This window comes from Drosophila yakuba, chromosome 3L (genome assembly GCF_016746365.2).
Source record: "Drosophila yakuba strain Tai18E2 chromosome 3L, Prin_Dyak_Tai18E2_2.1, whole genome shotgun sequence".
In the NCBI taxonomy this organism is placed as follows: domain Eukaryota; kingdom Metazoa; phylum Arthropoda; class Insecta; order Diptera; family Drosophilidae; genus Drosophila; species Drosophila yakuba.
The window spans coordinates 1651247-1667692 of NC_052529.2; the positions used below are offsets into that span (position 1 = coordinate 1651247).

The window sequence follows — 16446 nt, forward strand, 5'->3', positions numbered from 1 at the left end:
CCTAATGATTGTTTATCTGGGCCTCCTTAAGGGTTGCTAGCCGGGGTCTTTGGCCTCATTTGCGCCAGTTTCGGAACAACCACCACCCGAGCCGACCGCCCGAGGAGGAGTGTGGAGTGGAGTGGGTCCAGCTGCCGTTCCGCCATTCCGCCGTGCTCTCCACTCTCCGGGGTGGGCCTGTCGTGGCTGTCCTCTCTTGACTCTCGATTCGGCCAGAGCACCGGGCCTGTGAGCACGTATTGATTTTCCGCCATTCCGTTTGGGATGCTGCCGAAATAAACTTTACAACTGGTCTGAATCTGAATCCGAATCCGAGTCAGTCTCTTTCCGAACGCGAAACTGAAAGCGGAATAGCGCCGAGTGAAAATGGAATAGGTGAAGGGAACGCTGCCGCGAAATAAGAAATCATAAAATTATACATACCGCAGCGATTTGAAAACATTCGGATTTTGTGCCTCAATTTGCTGGTGGTCGCGTACTTTTCCGCACCGTCCGAAACGGCACGAAAAGCTAAGAGATTCGTCTAAAATTAGCGACCGGTGTGTTTTGGTAGGGTGCTCTATTCGCTAGGGGCTCCCAGTGAACTCCGCCCCTCCGAGTGTTTACCCATAAATTGGCCAAGATGCCTCCTGCATCCAATACGATCGTGCTGAAGAGCCTATCCGTGCTGCTGGGCCTGTTTTTCATCTTCGTGGGCACCCTCAAGCTGACGCCGCACATCAGCAAGGATCTCTACAAGGACCTGGTGAGTGGAAAATCGATAAGGCCGGAGTTTTAGGCCGTTTGTTTTGGGGTGCAGCCCATCGATTTTTCCCACGCCCCTTCGCATCTGGCATTTCAAAACTATGTGTGTTCGCCAATGGGAACGTTCTTATGTAAATGGGTGGAGACACATTTCAAAAAACGTCCCATTATAGAACGCCTTTCGGAAATATGACTGACTAATGGGCATTGAACTCGACCCCATCAATGCCAATCGCTGACATTCGGACATCGCGAGACGCTATGATCTTCAAAGATATTTCAGGAAAAATATATGCTTTACCATCGAAATTGCGAAAATTTGGATTTCAAATGATTGAGGAAGCACTTTTGAGTTTTGGCTTTGCAATTATCCAAATAGATTGTGATTCATTCAATTTGGACAAACATTAATTTTCCAAATTCTTTTTCACGAAACTAATAAAGAAATAAACTTAAGAGAAATAGCCTCGAAAATTTGGCAAACTAATTATTAATCACCTTGTTTGTAAATTGTTTTGAAAACCTCCAAACAAATTCAAAACTAGTGATTTATAGAACAGCTGTTGCTTTGAATTTTTTGTTTACCTCTTGTAAAAACAACGCCCAGAGATTTTCGTTTTCATTACCATAAAAATAATTCGAATACCAAAGTAAACATTTGCGAACACAAAAACCACAATGACGTATTCTACTCACTCACTTCAGAGCATGTAAATCTGTGTTAAATATAAACAATAGGGTGACCACAGGGATTTTTAAAAAAACTGTAGTTTTAAAAATAAAAGTAACATAATATCCAACTAGACCATCCAAAATGCAATTACCTTCAATGTTTTTGAGAAACTATAATTCAGCTGGCGTTTTCAAATTGGCATTGCATTCGTTACGCGCCATTTCACTTTCAATTTTCGAGATTTCTCAATCTCTTCTTTCCCGAAGGCATGGCATTTGAATTTCGAAATATTTGTTTTGTTTGCTGCGCTCCCGGCGGTGTAATTACCTTCGCATTACCACAAACACTCGGGGCCAACGATGCCAACAGAAACAGACGAGTGTGACAGCAAGGAAAGCTTGCTTCCATTTAAAAATAAACCCGCTGCACTGCCTCTTCCGCTGGGCCAACAGGCGGAGCACATTCCTCTGGTGGTGCTTCTGGGCATGATTAATTATATCCTCATATTCGATTTCCTCTCGGTTTCAGCGCACAGAGTACGTTAAGTATGCCAAAGTGTTCCCGCTGACGGCGCTCTTCGGAGTGAAGGTACCCTCGAAGTGGTATCGCCGCACCGTTGGCATCCTGGAGATCGTCTGCGGCCTGGCCATGGCTCTGATTCCCTATCGTAAGTGGATGTTATGTTAATATGAAGCAGCAGTTGCAGTAATCACTACTTACCCACAGATAAAGTCAAGAACGCGGCCAATGTGACGCTGCTGGTGCTGATGCTGCTGGGCATCTACCAGCACTGGATGGTGAGCGATCCCTTTGAGCGCTCCGGACCGGCGCTGGTCTTCACCTTCATGCTAGGCGGCCGCCTGGTGGTCTGGTACCAGACCGCCCGCCTCCAGGACGAGGCCACGACGGCAACGCAACCTGCCGCGAACGGAGTGAAGCAGGATTAGGTGCCTGCTCCCGGTGCATCACGTACTCATAGTCATTCACTGATTCAGCTTTGTTTTAGCACCTTAAGTTGGGCTCGAGACTGCGCTAGCTGTCTTCGATTCTCAAATTCATTCACATCATTCTAGCAAATCGAAATTCATGTTTTCACTTTGGTGCCAAATTATTATCGTATACAAAACAACTATATTGTATGTAATGGCGAGAGATATTAACTAAACTGTAGAGCCGCGACGTAAAGACACGACCAGATCAAAACAAAATGTAATCAAATCCTCTTCGTAACGGGCACTTAGTCGGAACCATTTAAATTACGACTTTAGAAACAATTTTAATAAATTTGAACAACTCATACATATTTAAAATTAATAATCCAACGTCAGTCAATCTGAATTTCGTTTAACTTTCGTCCTTAAACGCGTGATTAGCAGGAGATTATGGGGTATAATGGTGCTCTAAGCTACAACTGTGCCTAGGAAGCGATTCCTAAATACGTGTGGATGTGCAAACCCTACTCCGATCCGGTGCTCAGCAGCTTAAGGGCCTTCTGCAGGTTCTCGATGGCGGTCTTGACGTCGTCATAGTTGAGGGCACTGCCGGCGTACTTGCAATACTTCTGGGCGGTAATCATTTGGTCGGGAGTGATTTGCACTCCGGCCACGGGCACAATGGGCTGGTAAATGGTGGCCGCCGTAGCGGGATTGGGCTGAGCCGTGGGCACGTAGGGCACGAAGCCGCCCGGCTTCTCCTCGTCCACCGGCGGACTGGGCAATTTGTTCGGGTTGTTCAGCACCTCCTCGGCGGTGGGAGGGACCACTCCGGAAGCCGTTGGATATGATGGAGCAGGGGGCTGCGCGTCTGGCTCCGGCTGGTAGGGCGCAGGAGCAGCTGCTCCCGCGGCGTCCTCTGGCGATGTGTCTGCCGAGGCGTTGGCATTCTCTCCCTCGAGCTCCGCCTCATCGTCGTCGTCCGGCAAGGGACCGGGAATCGGTGTCTCTCCGTTCTTCAGGCAATTGTGGATGTAGGCGGCCTTCCACTTGGCGTACTTCCTGTTGTGCAGCGCCTCTTCGCTTAGTTCACCGAAAGTCTGGAGTATGTCGTAGAGTACACCACTGGAGTAGAAGGCCTTAACGACATTTCTGCGGGGAATCACAAACTTATGAATTGGGAAAATCGATTAAGGGTATTTCGTCTGAAGTAACGCACTTTCCAAAGTTCTCCTCCCGATCCTGTTTGTCGGCGTACAGGAACAGTTTCAAGGCGTAGTTCTCGATGTGTGCCTGGGCAGCCACCTCGTTGGTGATGGCCTCGTTTTCAGCATACTGTTTCTTCATCTGTTCCAGCCAGTCCATGATGCCTGGCGGTCGTAGGGAAAACCAAAACAAAACACGGATGAGTCATAGGCTGGCAATATGCGTATCGGATTCTCCACTCACCCAGCAGCAATTTTGTTTCCTCGCCCGTTTGGGTGGAGGCCTTAAGGCCCACCTGGAGGGCACTGTGTACGGAAGATCAGTAGATGTGGGAAAAACATTGAAAACCAATCTGTAGGTACTCACTATAGTCTCGCCCAGTAGGCGATGACCACATCTCGGGTATCATGTTCCTGGGCCAGCTTCAGAAAGTGCTGGATGGACTTCAGCGAAGGAGGACAGGGCGGCAACTCCATCGTGGTGGAAAGTGATCCTAATCCTCAGTGCTCTTCTTAATTGGGGAATCTGGAAAATTATGCCGACAACAATGGAAATGACTGCCGCGCAGAGTGACCAGATATCTCACTTTTTGGAATGCCATGGAACCACCGCAGTTCCGCACTCTGGAACTAGCAAAATACTAAAGTTAGTACCTGCGTCTAAAGTTGTTGGTGCGGCGCTCAGTTGCGAATCTGCGACCAAGACGTTTGGAGTTTCTCAGGTGAGCACCGGGAACTGGACTATGCTGTTATCAGTGCGACCAGTTGCACTTTGCACTTTGACCTGCATCCTTTACAACTTTCCAGGCACATCTTTGCAGCAACGGCAACATGGCTCTCTCCAAGCCCCTGTACTCGCTCTTCGGCACTTATCTGGAGCAGCTCTTCAATCACCCGGTCCGCACCAAGTCCATTACGGCGTAAGTACACTGATCCCCTTATCATCCGATTCTCTTAATCCACTGGCTGCTCCCGGTTGCAGATGCGTTCTGGCCACCTCGGCGAATGTCACCTCCCAGCGTTTGGCGGGTGCCAAGACCCTCAACCAGCACAGTGTATTCGCCTATGGACTCTTTGGGCTGATCTTCGGCGGTAGTGTGCCGCACTACTTCTACACGACGGTGGAGCGGCTCTTCAGCCACGATGTGCGCTTCAGGAGGTTCTTCCTGTTCCTCTCCGAGCGTCTAGTCTACGCTCCGATTTACCAGGCACTATCCCTGTTCTTCTTGGCCCTGTTCGAGGTGAGAGTTATAAACCGTTTTGGATTAGGTGTATCAAAAATCCCTTGTTGTGACACCATTATCCGAGTTCGTAGAACGGAAATCCCACTATAATCTTTATTCACTTACAGGGCAAGTCTCCCAGCACGGCATTGCTGAATGTTGAGAAGCTCTACTGGCCTCTGCTGAAGGCCAACTGGCAGTACCTCTCCGTGTTCGTGTACCTCAACTTCGCCTACGTTCCCCCGATGTTCCGGTCCATCAGCATGGCCATCATCTCCTTCATCTGGGTGGTGTACATCGCCCAGAAGCGTCGCCGATTCCAGGAGAAGCAGGCTGCCAAAAAGGCCGCCAAATAGGCCATCCGACCCTTAAACCCAGTGGTAGTCGTCTTGGCCCAATATTCCAATTACTGTTAAGATTACGGCTGAACTGCTTCAAGTTCTTTATCTGCCTGTGTTCCGGCGGATTGCAAAAAGTCCGTGTGTGTTAGAGGACTTTAGATAAGCTAAAACTATCTGGAGGGGCGCCTTATCAACCGACTGTTGTTATACCTTAAATTTTGTAAACTTTTCGTACTAAAATAAATTACTTTACAATGTAAAAGATATCCATTTCCGTGGCGGAACCAGAAATCTGTGGTAAAGTACCAGGGCAACAGAAATGCTTAGCAAGCAGCGATTGATTCCAAAAAAAAATTTCAGCCAAAGTGCAAGGTGCTCGGTGTAAAATAGAAAGGCAACCTTTAGAGATGCAACAAATAATGTTTTTTTTTATTAAACGCGGCTTAGAACTAGCAAATAATCGAGCAAAGGCTTACGAACGAGTATTATTGGCATAATATCGGAGCTACAATATAATTTCGCTAGTAAATTCATGGGCAGATGACTAACTTAGGGCTACGGAATGCGGTGTAAAACAAGTTAAATGCGCATAACAACTATCTTAGGACTAGGAGTATGACTAGAGCAGGTGACTAGGATGATGGTGATGATTGAGGGGCAACCGTGTCTCAGGACTCGCGGCACATCTTGCGCAGCGACGCGGTTAACACTCAGAAGGCGATCGTCGAGGGACTTCGGCTGTTGCGCAGAGGCGTAAGAAGGGGCGTGGCAGGACTGCTGGCGCGGCTGAAGCAACTGGAGCAGCAACTTGAGGCCTCCTCCGCCTCTCCATCGGCGTTCGCCTTGTGGTGATAGGGAATCGGTCGCTTGCGAGCGCTGAAAGCACAATAAATGGATTAGTAAGGGATCCATGTTGCAAGTTTAATAACCGGTATGCAAATATGAAAGTAACTCACCAAACTGAAAATCGTAAGGAACACAAAAGCATTGGCTAAAAATCAAACAAAGGAAATCCTATAAAACCATATAATCGGTAAGGTGACAAAGTTTATTTGATGTTTGGCTAAATTACGAGAAATTAGGATGACACATAATTGGATAGCTACAAAAATATATTAGAAGATTGGCGAGTAGTTGAAAAAGTCAAATTATAAGTAGTTCCTGAGTCAGCTGAAAAAAAATAAAATCATTTAGACGAAATCAGGAGTTACGTGCTGTATAAATAAAGTGTAAAATCAATGTAACTCAAGTGGATAATGGATAATAGCAACCAACTAGCGTCTTGTGCTGCGTGGCGATCGACGGCTACGAAATTGGAACAAATAAAATGTAAAAGAAAACGATTATTTAAAGAAATAAAGACGTCAACCAAGGCGGAGCAGGAATCCTGCCTAGCTACCTCGTTATGCGACGTCTGTCTAGGAAGCTGGGCGAGCCGCGACGCCTTGGGATGGAGGGCGATCGAGAGCCGGACTGCGATGATCCGGAGCCGCTGCCGGAGGAGGAGCTGCCCGAGCTGCTGTGCGAGGAGCAGCTGGAGCGGGAGGAGTGCGACCCGGAACGGGACCTTGAGCTGCGCGATCCGCTGCGACTGCTGGACGAGCTGTAGCGCCTAGGAAGAGAGTTAGGATAAGACATTAGTCTGCAATCAAGAACATCCCTACACCAAGTACTCACGATCTCGACCGGCTGCTGGAGTGATGTCGATGATGGCTGGTGCTGGTGCGCCTCTTGCTGCGACTCCGGCTCCGACGCTCTCGACTACGGCTCCTACGGGCCGCACTCTCCGCCGCCGCCACGGTGGCCGTGGATACCTTGGAGACGATGGCGTCCACCAGTGAGCTGTCCGCGAGCGCTGCGACTAGGGGCTGTGAATCGTGAATTTTGAAGGGTTTTATAACGATTTTCGGTTTCTGTTGGTGCTGATGGTGATGATGATGGTAGCTAATACTATTGGCGGCCACGGCTGCAGCCGCTGCCGCCGCATGGAAGCTAATGGGACCGCCACCACCCCGGACATGCGAAGGATGACCCAACAGCGGAGCACCTGGCCCACCCACGCCCACACCAGCTCCCGCCAGAGACAGCAGTCCCGGATGGCGCGGTCCGTGGCCGAAGAGACTGGAGTTGTAGACCAAGCCACGAGCCAGGTGGTGCGCCTGCTGCTGCTGCAGGCTGTGCTGGTGGTTCTTGCAGATGTTGTAGTGGGTGGCGGTTAGCAGGGGACCGTGGTTAAGGCGGTTTGTGGTGCGATTGTAGGTGCCCGGAGTTCCCGCCAGAAACGGGAGCATGGCCGGGTTGTTGCTGTTCCCGCCGCTATTGCTACTGTTGGGATTTGAATGAGGGACCCCGCCACCACCACATGCATGAGGGTTGTTAGTACTATGTCTACTGTTAGGGTTATTGTTCAGCGTGCGGTTGTGAAAGATGCGCTTCCCCGAAGGATGCTGGTGATGTGGCTGCTGCTGCTGCTGCGACTGGTGATGCATGTGCTGTGGAGGCGGCCTGTTGTGGTGCACGTGGTTCTTGTAAACCAATGTCGGACTCTTTGCGTCGCCATTCGCCGCCACTTGGGGCGTCTTGCAAATGGGCGGTGTGCCGGCGTCCCTTTTCTTGACCGGTTCCTCCACAGGCACGGACAGCTCTTGATCCGGATCCCGCAGCAGAGGCTGCTCCTGGCGCTGATCCAGCGGCAGAATCACCGCCAGAGGCGGCGGGGGCGTCGTCGTTAGTGTTAGCGTGGTTGTAGTCAGTGGGTTAATCAAAGCGGTCACGTTGTTAGCAACAAGGAATTCGCTTAGCGAGTTACGTTTAGTAGCCGTCACCAGGTCGCTGCCACTTACTTCGCTACCCTCTTTGGCCGGGTCTTTCTCCATGATCTTGATCTTCTGCTTGGCCTTGGCCGCTATCCCCGACTTCAGTTGCTCCAGCATGCGCAGTTCCTGCTGTTCCTCGCGCTCGCGCCTGCTCTGCTGGAATTCCTCCAAGGCGGCACCATCTACTCCTGTTTCGGCATCGCTGCCGTCGTCGCTTTGCGCCCTCAGGCGGACCACTGGAGCAGGTTTCGCCGAGTGGGCTTCCCTAACTTTGGACGGTCGCTTTTTGTCCTGGACGACGTCGCGGTAGCGTTCCGGATGGCGTTCAGCTGGCGAGTACCGCAACTCAGAGGAACCTGAGCGAGAACGACGCCTCGTAGGCTTGGGACTTGCGTCGACCACCTTGCTCTTCGACTTCGACTTTTGCGGGGAGTTGGATTGCTCCCGCTTCACGCTTCTGCGGACCTCTTCCTTGGGGCTGACCTCCTTCTTGACCTCTTTTTGATCTGGTGTCCTACTCTTCTTCTTTTGTTTCCTGGGGGTGGGCTTAGGCGATGGCGTACGCGAGGAAGTCGAGCTACTACTGGAGCTTTCGGAATCCGAGCTAGAGCTGGAAGCCGCTCGCTGGCGCTTAGTCTGTTCCAGGGCCACCATCACCGACTTCGTGCCAAGGATATCGTTAACAGTGTCCTCCGCCGCCTTGAAGGGATTGAAGGCTGGTGCGGTTACCGACTTCTTAGGTGGCGCTTCTGGGGAATGGGCTGGTGATTGGAATCGGGAATTGCGGCTTAATTTAGTGTCATCTTGTCGCTTTCTGCTAGCGTTGGTAGGAGACCGCTGTCGGCGGTCGTCTCTCGTTTTGGAACTACGCTCCCTTGGCGATCGTGTGGGCCGGGGTTCCTTGGCTGGACGTTCTCTGGAACGCTGTCTCTCCTTGGAACGTTGCCTGTCCTTTGATTGCTGTGGCTCCTTAGAGCGCTGTCTCTCTTTTGAACGCTGCCTGTCCTTAGAGGGCTGCCTCTCCCTTGAGCGTTGCCTATCCTTAGAGTGCTGTCTCTCTTTTGATCGTTTCCTCTCGTTAGACCGTTGTCTTTCCTTTAATCCTTGCCTATCCTTGGAGAGCTGCCTATCCTTGGAAAGTTGCCTATTCTTGGAGAGCTGCCTTTCCTTAGAACGCTGCCTCTCCCTTGACCGATGTCTATCCTTTGAGCGCTGCCTCTCCTTCGAACGTTGCCGCTCGTTGGGGCGCTGTTTTTCCTTTGACCGATCCCTGGATCTATCTCGCCTTTTGTCCACTGATTGTTTCTCTTCCTTGGGCCTGTGTTTTTCCTTGGACCTTTGTCTATCCTTGGACTTTGAGCGCCGTCTTTCCCTGGACCTTTCTCTTTCCTTGGATTGCGGTTTTTCCTTGCCTCTTAGTACGTCCTTTGACCGGGACCGCTGTCTTTCCTTAGATCGCTGTTTTTCCTTGGATCGTTGTCTTTCTTTGGATCGCTGTCTTTCCCTGGAGCGCGGCCTTTCCTTAGACCGCTGCCTTTCCTTAGACCGCTGCCTTTCCTTAGATCGCAGTCTGTCTCTCGATCTGTGCTTCTCCTTGGACCGCTGCCTATCCTTAGAGCGCTCTCGATGCCTTTCCGGCTGTTTGCGTGGTGGCGTAGCCGCTGACCGTTCCCTTGCCTTGTGATGACGACTGTCTATGGAGGCTTCGAGTGGCCTGGATTTCGTATCCTTGCGCTCGCGAGAACGGCTGCGCGTGACATTTTCCTGCTGCGAAGCCTTCTCATCGGACTTGGAAGTCTTTACACCACGGGACCTGTCCGGTTGGTTCTCTTTCCGCGATGGAGAGCTAGGATATACAAATTTGAGTTTTTCGTTCTGGAATTATGTGATGCTCAACTTACTTGGAGCGCTCAGAGTCCGAGGAACTGGCCCGTGTGCGTGACTTCTTTTTCAGCTTCTTGTCGCGCTTTTTCTGCATAATAGAAGAGTATGGAGTGTTAGTGGACCGACTAAGTGTTAGGCGCTCTTGCTAAGAGTCTAACTGTTAGCAGTAATGTCAAACATAGTTCATTCTTTATGGCATGATAGACATATGAAGTTAGAGTTTGGTGCTTTCAATTTTGCAGCATTTGACTTTCGCAAGCATTCTCTCTAGGACTGGAAACAGTTTTGCATTTTTCTGTATTTGTACAACAGTTTTGATCGGCTATCACTTCGCACTAGGTATCATTATCATATGTTTGTTTATAAGTAGCTTAAAGAGAACAGTCAAATGAAAGTACTTACAAAACTACAAGAGAGCCATTGAAAGCTATCCTATATTAATGAAGCGCCAAGGGTTTTCATAAACAAAATATAAATTTTTTCGTTTCTTGAATTTACTTAAATATCTTTGATTTTGATTTGGTTGTTCGAACGACAATCTACGTGTAACGGAAATTTGGAATAATCAATAAATCAAATAAAATATTGAAACCAAAAAGATCGAGGGCCATCCACAGCACTTGATATTTTACTCGGAAGGAGTAGATGTGGATAGGATAGCCCTCGACATATATGAATTTCTTCTAAGCATCTATACGAACGAAAGAAAAGTTGGTAGAGAATTGAGAGAAATCATAAGTTTATAATAGAATGCGTTTGCAGCCTTTTTACCTTTTACAATATTTGTGGGTGATTTTTTGTAATTTTCTGATTACTAATTAAGTAGTATGCATTAGTATTTATAAGGTAGAGAACGGTTTTATGCAGGATTATAGTTCAGTACTTGGTTATTTTGTCAATCGATATTTTGAATGTTCATTTGGTGGAAAAAGAAGTAAATAAGCAAGAGAAGAAATGGCGTATGTTTAATATTTGGTGAACAATTATAACAACGAAACGAAAAGTCAAACGAGTTATCATCATATACAGGTAGTAATATTATATGTAAATATTATATAGAGAGAAAGGCAGTACTTCCATTCGGATTGTTAGGTCAGACGTAATAATTAGTTGGTTGTTAGTTGTTAGTCAAAGGATGAGTCGTACAATAAAGGAATAGAAATATGCATATGTTACAATATTTGCAGTTGGGTGTCTTGGAGAAAGAGCTTCGGATCGGAACTCCTCATTGACGCCTTCGATTCGCGATTCGCATCTAACAAAAACTGTGTCCAACAAAGACCTCCGCTCCTGGGCTTTCTCTCCACGCACCTTTCTCCAGGTCTTGATAGCTTATGTGCACGGGATTGGGGTCCTAGCCCTTGCATACCTTGTCCTTCTTGGCCTTCTTGCGGGCACTCTTCGACTCGCGTCGATCCTCCTCGCTGCTGTCGTCGTCGTCATCGCTATCCCGGTCGCTGTCCCGGCCACTTTCGCTGTGCTTGCGCTTTCGCGACTTTTTCTTCTTCGACTTACTGCAAGTAGAAGGGTAGAGTTCGTTAAGAATGAGTGGATGCAGATGGAAGCACGTGTATTTAGACAGCTATGGCAGCTATTCGAAAGTGTTATTTGGTGCTGGCTACGACACACAGATTGGACAAGGCGCTTTCGGTAGCCCTAGAGCTCCAAAATACTGGTTAGCAGCAATGTATAAATAGGTTTACTTGTGGTTCAGTGCTTTACCTTCATCGAAAACTGCGCAAATTGCTTTGTCTTAACATTATAGAAGGTAATCATAATAATAGAAAGAAAGATGAGAAAGTAATTCGCTTTTAATTTTTGCAACACACAGAGAGACCTCTTAACAATATCGCTTATTGTTGTAAGTTCTAGTAGTTCTTTACTTGTATTTGGTATTTTGTATTTTGTATTTGGTATTGTAGTTTAAGTTGGCAATGCAATTTCTATGGTTTTAAGATTGTAGAATCGAATTATTACTTACCGCCGGGCAGAGTTTGGGGGAATGTGAGTGGGCGAATTGTGGGGGAAGTATCTGTGATCAGTTGGTTAGATGGTTAGTTTGGATCTAGTTGGGTTGGTTGGGCTTTCGAGTGAGTGGGTGGGTGGATGGGTGGTGGTGTGTGAAGTGTTGGCTAGTGGAGAACCCATACGTACTTAGATCCCTGATCACTCTACTCACTCTCGCTGCACACGGATTCAAATAAAAGATTGTCTTGGCAAGTGTTAGGATATCGAAAGTATATATTGCAGAAAGGCATTTGAAACATTTCACTTGATTGGATTGGTTCTTATAGTTTGTTGGATAGTGTTAGCTTGGTTAAAACTAAGTGTGATTCATTTGTACGTGGCTTTTCGCTTCTTTTTACTTTCTTTCTCATATGAGTCCCTTTTGTGGTTTCAAATGCAATGTAAAAGAAGGAGTAGAGACGAAAAACAAAATGTATTAAGCAGTTGATTGATAGTTACATAGTATCATTGGTTTTCACGCTCTAAGCGCACGTGTTTACAGTTTACTATGTACGGTAAGAAACAAATCAAAAAACATGACTGTAGAGTCCAACCAAAGAGCAAAGGAAACAAACACAGAGCTACGGTTGTCGAGGGATTGAAGTTTTGGATTCCGGCCAGGACTCTTACCTCTCTTTCTTGTGCTTCTTCGACTTCTTCTTCTTGTCCTTCTTGCGCTCAGGACTGGCCGAACTGAAAACCAAATGCCCAAGTAAATGCACTAGTCTTGCAAAGTCACTAACCATGTACTCACCTCTCTCTGGCGCGCTTCTTGCGCTTCTTCTTGTCCGTCTTGGAGACATGATCGCCACGTTCATCGCCACTGGCCGCCGCATCGCCACCATCGCGATCCCGTTCGCGGGAAGGAGTGCGCACTAGAGCATACCGCTTCCCGGTCTCCTTGTCCTTGCCGGCTGCTGCGGCAGCTGCCGCCGCTGCCAGGCTCTCGCGCTGGGCGTCCAGTTCCTTTTGGAGAGCCACGCTTTTGGCCAGGTCCTCCTTCGCCTTGCGATCGCTGTCGAAGCTGCTGCCCTCGACAAAGTACTCGGATATGTTGAAGGCCTCGCGCAGCTTGGCGTTCTTCTGCTGTTGAGCCTCGGCTATTTGATGGGTGTCGCGAGCACTGTAAGACAAAATGATGGTTTTCTTTAGTAAAGAACAAAAAGGTGAGTGCTCCAATTATGAAATCTAAAATTTATATAGTTTCTGGTTCGCTTTCACTAGGTGGCTACCTTGTTGCCATAGCACTGCCGGCTCCCAGCAGTGTCTCCAGCAGGTTGCTCGAGGAATACTTGAGCAGCTCGAGCAGGACGCTGCCATCGATATTAATTTTCGTCTGTGACGAAGGCAGCTCCTTCTGGATGGAGTGCTCAGCTGTTCGCTGGGCCGGCTCAAGTGCCGGCTCCTGCTCCTTCTGTTGGCAAGCGCACGCGCAGTCTGGATGAGTCCTCTTGGAGACTGCTGGTCGCCTGGTCTTGTTGGCGCCGCTTGCCAACGCCGGCCGCAAGGGCTTAAACTTCCTGGCCACCGCCGCATAGTTCCACGTGTGGGCGGTCAATCGGAAGCTCTCGTACCTGGCCAGGTACTCCCGGTTGTCGTGCTGAAAGTAGGGTGCCTTGGTCTTCCTGGCCCCATTTGAGGTGGCAGCCGGAGCAGAGGAGGGGGTCTCTCCGGTTTGGGGACGCGGACTGCTCGGTTTGCTACCGGGAATGGGGATGGTTGCGCTCTTTACGGTGGCGGTGGTGGTGGTGATTGCGTGACCTGCGCGTTTGCGTCGCTTGCGGCGTTTCTTTGGTTTCACCACCTTCACCGTGGTGGCTTCCATCGTTGTTGTCGTCGTGGATGCAGTGGCCACCGAGGCAGTCGCTGTGCTTCCCACTGCAGCCGTAGCCGTGGATGTCGTGGTGTTGCTGTAGATCTCCGAGGAGAGCATGTTTGCTTTTAAGTTATTCACTTATGTTATTTAGAGGTTTTGTTATAAGCTTTTATCGTTAAGTTTTAATCCATGTATGAGGAAGACAGTGGATTTCAGGCTATAGTTTAGTTTCGTTCGCGTCCATTCACTTTAATTTTGGTTAATTCTCAAAAGACATTATTCAAACTTATTATTAACTTCAAATATCCATGTTATTGGAAGACAGTGGATTTTAATTATACCTTTCTTAATTTTTGCCTCGCGTTTGTTTAATTTTTTTGCGTTAATATATATTTAAATCCATGTAATTGGAAGACAATGGATTAGCAGAGTGTTTATGCTTTATATAAATACAAAAATACTTTTACTTTTTAATATATTTAGCTATAATTTCATCGGTTACGTTTGGAAGACGATGGATTAGCATTTATTTGGTTTCACTTTTGGCTACATTTAGCAAAGCCCGTGATATTTTAAATAATCCTTAATCATCTGGAAGACGTTGGATAGTTTTTAAGAGACATTGGATTACGATTGCTTAGGTTATTACGTTTACTCCGCTGCTGCTACTTCGCGCACTTGCTCGCTCCACTTCGCGACTTATACTAATTAATTACTGACTATGTTTGGAAGACTTATTTAGTGATTTGTTGCATTCATTCGGCTTAGGTATCGAGCATTACTCCGTCTGCCCCTGGTACCTCTTCAATGGGGCTCCACTCTTAGCACTTGCAACAACCACTAGAATAGTAGACACCACGACGACGACATGAGCGCTTAATCCGCGGCTCGAAAGCGGCTGGCAATGCCAACTTAGGGGTGAACCAAGGGCTGTGCGCCACCACCACCACCACCACCGGCGCTGGGTTTTCCTTCAACGGGTGCATTTGCATTGCTACTCCTCCGCGGGCACACTTGAAGGGCTGCCTTGGTGCCGAGCCCTCCCTCCAGGTCATTGGAATCTCTTGTTTTATTTTGGTTCTTTCCTTTGATTAGAAGGCTTATGGCTGCATTTGGTGCTGAGCTCCTGACGGGGCGGATATTGATTTTTCCAGCGATTTTCCAGCGCTTATCGTGCCCTTTTTACCGGGTCCCCTGCGGCGGCTCCTATGCGCTACATCCATTTCCAGCCCCACGCTGTCCTCGCCAAGGACACTTAGTGGGTCGTTTTAGCAGGCGTTAATTGCTTTTAATTTGTATGTAAATATATCTTGCTGCTACTGGGCGATTCCTGAGCGCGTTGGCCAACTTGCTGTGGCTTTGGAAGACTTGAAGTGACTGAAAACTGAGCGCATCCCGGAAAATCTTTGCAGCAGCTTTTTCTCTACCCGTCGCCTGTGATTGGCCCCCGCATGAAAGGGGTGGCGAGTTGGGCGCTGCGGCGGCGCATGTCTCTCCTTGTATGTGGTTTACAGCTGTCGTGCGCTGGCCGAGATTTTAGCAGGCCTTCGTTTTGTTTAAGAGCTTATTGATTTGTCCACTGGGCGCACGTTTTGCTTTAAATTACATAAGCTATTAATAGTGTAATACTTACGCTACGCGTCCGAATTCATCCTTGGCCAGATCTGTTTTTCCCTGTCCCATCAACTTCTGGCGGAAGGAGTCCACCTGCGTCTTGATTTCCTCCGGGGTGCGTCTGTAATAATTGAATGAATTTCAATGATTAGATACTTTCCAGGGTTTTTAACTTGAAGCTCTTAACGCTACCTTTGAGACTTGCTTAATTAGCTAAAGAAGGCTTGGACGTGGATGATATTTCACCTATCTAGACTGTAATATTAACTAAGAAGTGCTTAGATTTTAGTCCGCTTGCCCGGACATGCGGATGTCTTCCACTCAAAATAATCTCTACAACTGAAATGCACTTTTTTCACCACCAGTCGAGTCCGTGCCACCGGAAGAGTGCTCACATGTGACGCACCAAGGGGGTGGAGGTGGCCCTGCCCGCGTAGGGGTGGCTCGCCACCGGGCTGGGGGTAGTTCAGTGTTCCGTTGGGCGCGTGTGCGTCCGCTCTCTGGCAGGCGAGAGCAGCTACCAGGCGCCAATGTAAACATAAACAGCGGAGGAAGCAACAGCCCCAGCCCGGCGTTATATAACCCGGATTGCCATTACACAGTGGCATGTAATTGCCCATGTCCCCTGCGCTCACCCCTGCTTCTCGAGAATCTCCTCGAATTCCAGGCACTTGACTTCGATCTTGCGCTTGCGGTCGTGGTCCAGAATCTCCTTGTTGGGCGGCCGGTTCAGCTGGGCGTCCAGCTTCTTGGTGTCGTCCTCGGCGCGGTAGTCCTTGTCCTTTTTTCCGGGCCGCACACATGCCCAATTCCGCTGCACGTGTCCATTGGTGCCGGAGCCACGGGGCGTGGTCAGTCCAATGCCGTTGTACATGCTGGTCGGCGATGTCCTGCGAGTCCCTCTAAAATCTCAACGACTCCCGGCGGCCACTGGGTGCTCCACCAACGCTGCAATTGTATCCGACGAAAAATCGATTTCAGTTGCAGTGCGTGTGGGGTTCGGCTGGCTTGACTTCCTCACCTGTGTGATAGGTCCTGTGGCGCTGCAATCCAAGCGCTGGCTTCCCTAGGTTGCCTCACTTTTCAGCAGTTTTCTCCTTTTTGCCAAAATATTCGGCTGCATATGCGAAAATATGCCGCCGTTAGTGTTACCAGATGACGGTAGGCGCCTAAATGTTTCGCAACTGTCAA

At 48.7% G+C, this 16446-nt stretch overlaps 4 protein-coding genes across 14 annotated transcripts; 2 read left to right on the plus strand and 2 right to left on the minus strand.

Annotated features, from left to right (window-relative positions):
- Positions 1-245: 245 nt before the first annotated feature.
- Positions 246-2731, plus strand: LOC6532412 (novel acetylcholine receptor chaperone). The gene is made up of 3 exons (XM_002093127.3): positions 246-745; positions 1946-2084; positions 2144-2731. Exons 1-3 carry the CDS (start codon positions 623-625, stop codon positions 2362-2364), a joined length of 483 nt encoding a protein of 160 aa, XP_002093163.1. The 5' UTR covers positions 246-622; the 3' UTR covers positions 2365-2731.
- On the minus strand, positions 2636-4063 carry LOC6532413 (vacuolar protein sorting-associated protein VTA1 homolog). Its single transcript, XM_002093128.4, has 4 exons — positions 3922-4063; positions 3799-3860; positions 3569-3719; positions 2636-3501 (listed from the first exon to the last, which is right to left on the minus strand). Exons 1-4 carry the CDS (start codon positions 4029-4031, stop codon positions 2874-2876), a joined length of 951 nt encoding a protein of 316 aa, XP_002093164.1. The 5' UTR covers positions 4032-4063; the 3' UTR covers positions 2636-2873.
- Positions 4064-4090: 27 nt separating this feature from the next.
- LOC6532414 (peroxisomal membrane protein 2) lies at positions 4091-5380 on the plus strand. 2 transcript variants are annotated; one of them, XM_015193850.3, is made up of 4 exons: positions 4091-4276; positions 4362-4474; positions 4537-4795; positions 4906-5380. In XM_015193850.3, the coding sequence occupies exons 1-4, from the start codon at positions 4091-4093 to the stop codon at positions 5131-5133; spliced, it is 786 nt and encodes a 261-aa protein (XP_015049336.1). In that variant the 3' UTR covers positions 5134-5380. The 2 variants fall into 2 exon arrangements, with proteins under 2 accessions (XP_015049336.1, XP_002093165.1); XM_002093129.4 differs by having other exon boundaries at positions 4194-4276; positions 4376-4474.
- A 138-nt stretch (positions 5381-5518) lies between these two features.
- On the minus strand, positions 5519-16434 carry LOC6532416 (serine/arginine repetitive matrix protein 2). Of its 10 annotated transcripts, none has more exons than XM_039374606.1 (11): positions 16277-16434; positions 15891-16203; positions 15275-15376; positions 13058-13735; positions 12580-12948; positions 12456-12518; positions 11188-11332; positions 9836-9906; positions 6796-9780; positions 6518-6730; positions 5519-5994 (listed from the first exon to the last, which is right to left on the minus strand). In XM_039374606.1, exons 2-11 carry the CDS (start codon positions 16127-16129, stop codon positions 5829-5831), a joined length of 5031 nt encoding a protein of 1676 aa, XP_039230540.1. In that variant the 5' UTR covers positions 16130-16203; positions 16277-16434; the 3' UTR covers positions 5519-5828. The 10 variants fall into 10 exon arrangements, with proteins under 10 accessions (XP_039230540.1, XP_015049340.1, XP_039230537.1 ...); XM_015193854.2 differs by lacking the exon at positions 13058-13735 and having other exon boundaries at positions 6796-6986; positions 7962-9780; positions 16277-16433; XM_039374603.1 differs by lacking the exon at positions 13058-13735 and adding an exon at positions 10221-10250 and having other exon boundaries at positions 16277-16433.
- Between the last annotated feature and the right edge of the window lie 12 nt (positions 16435-16446).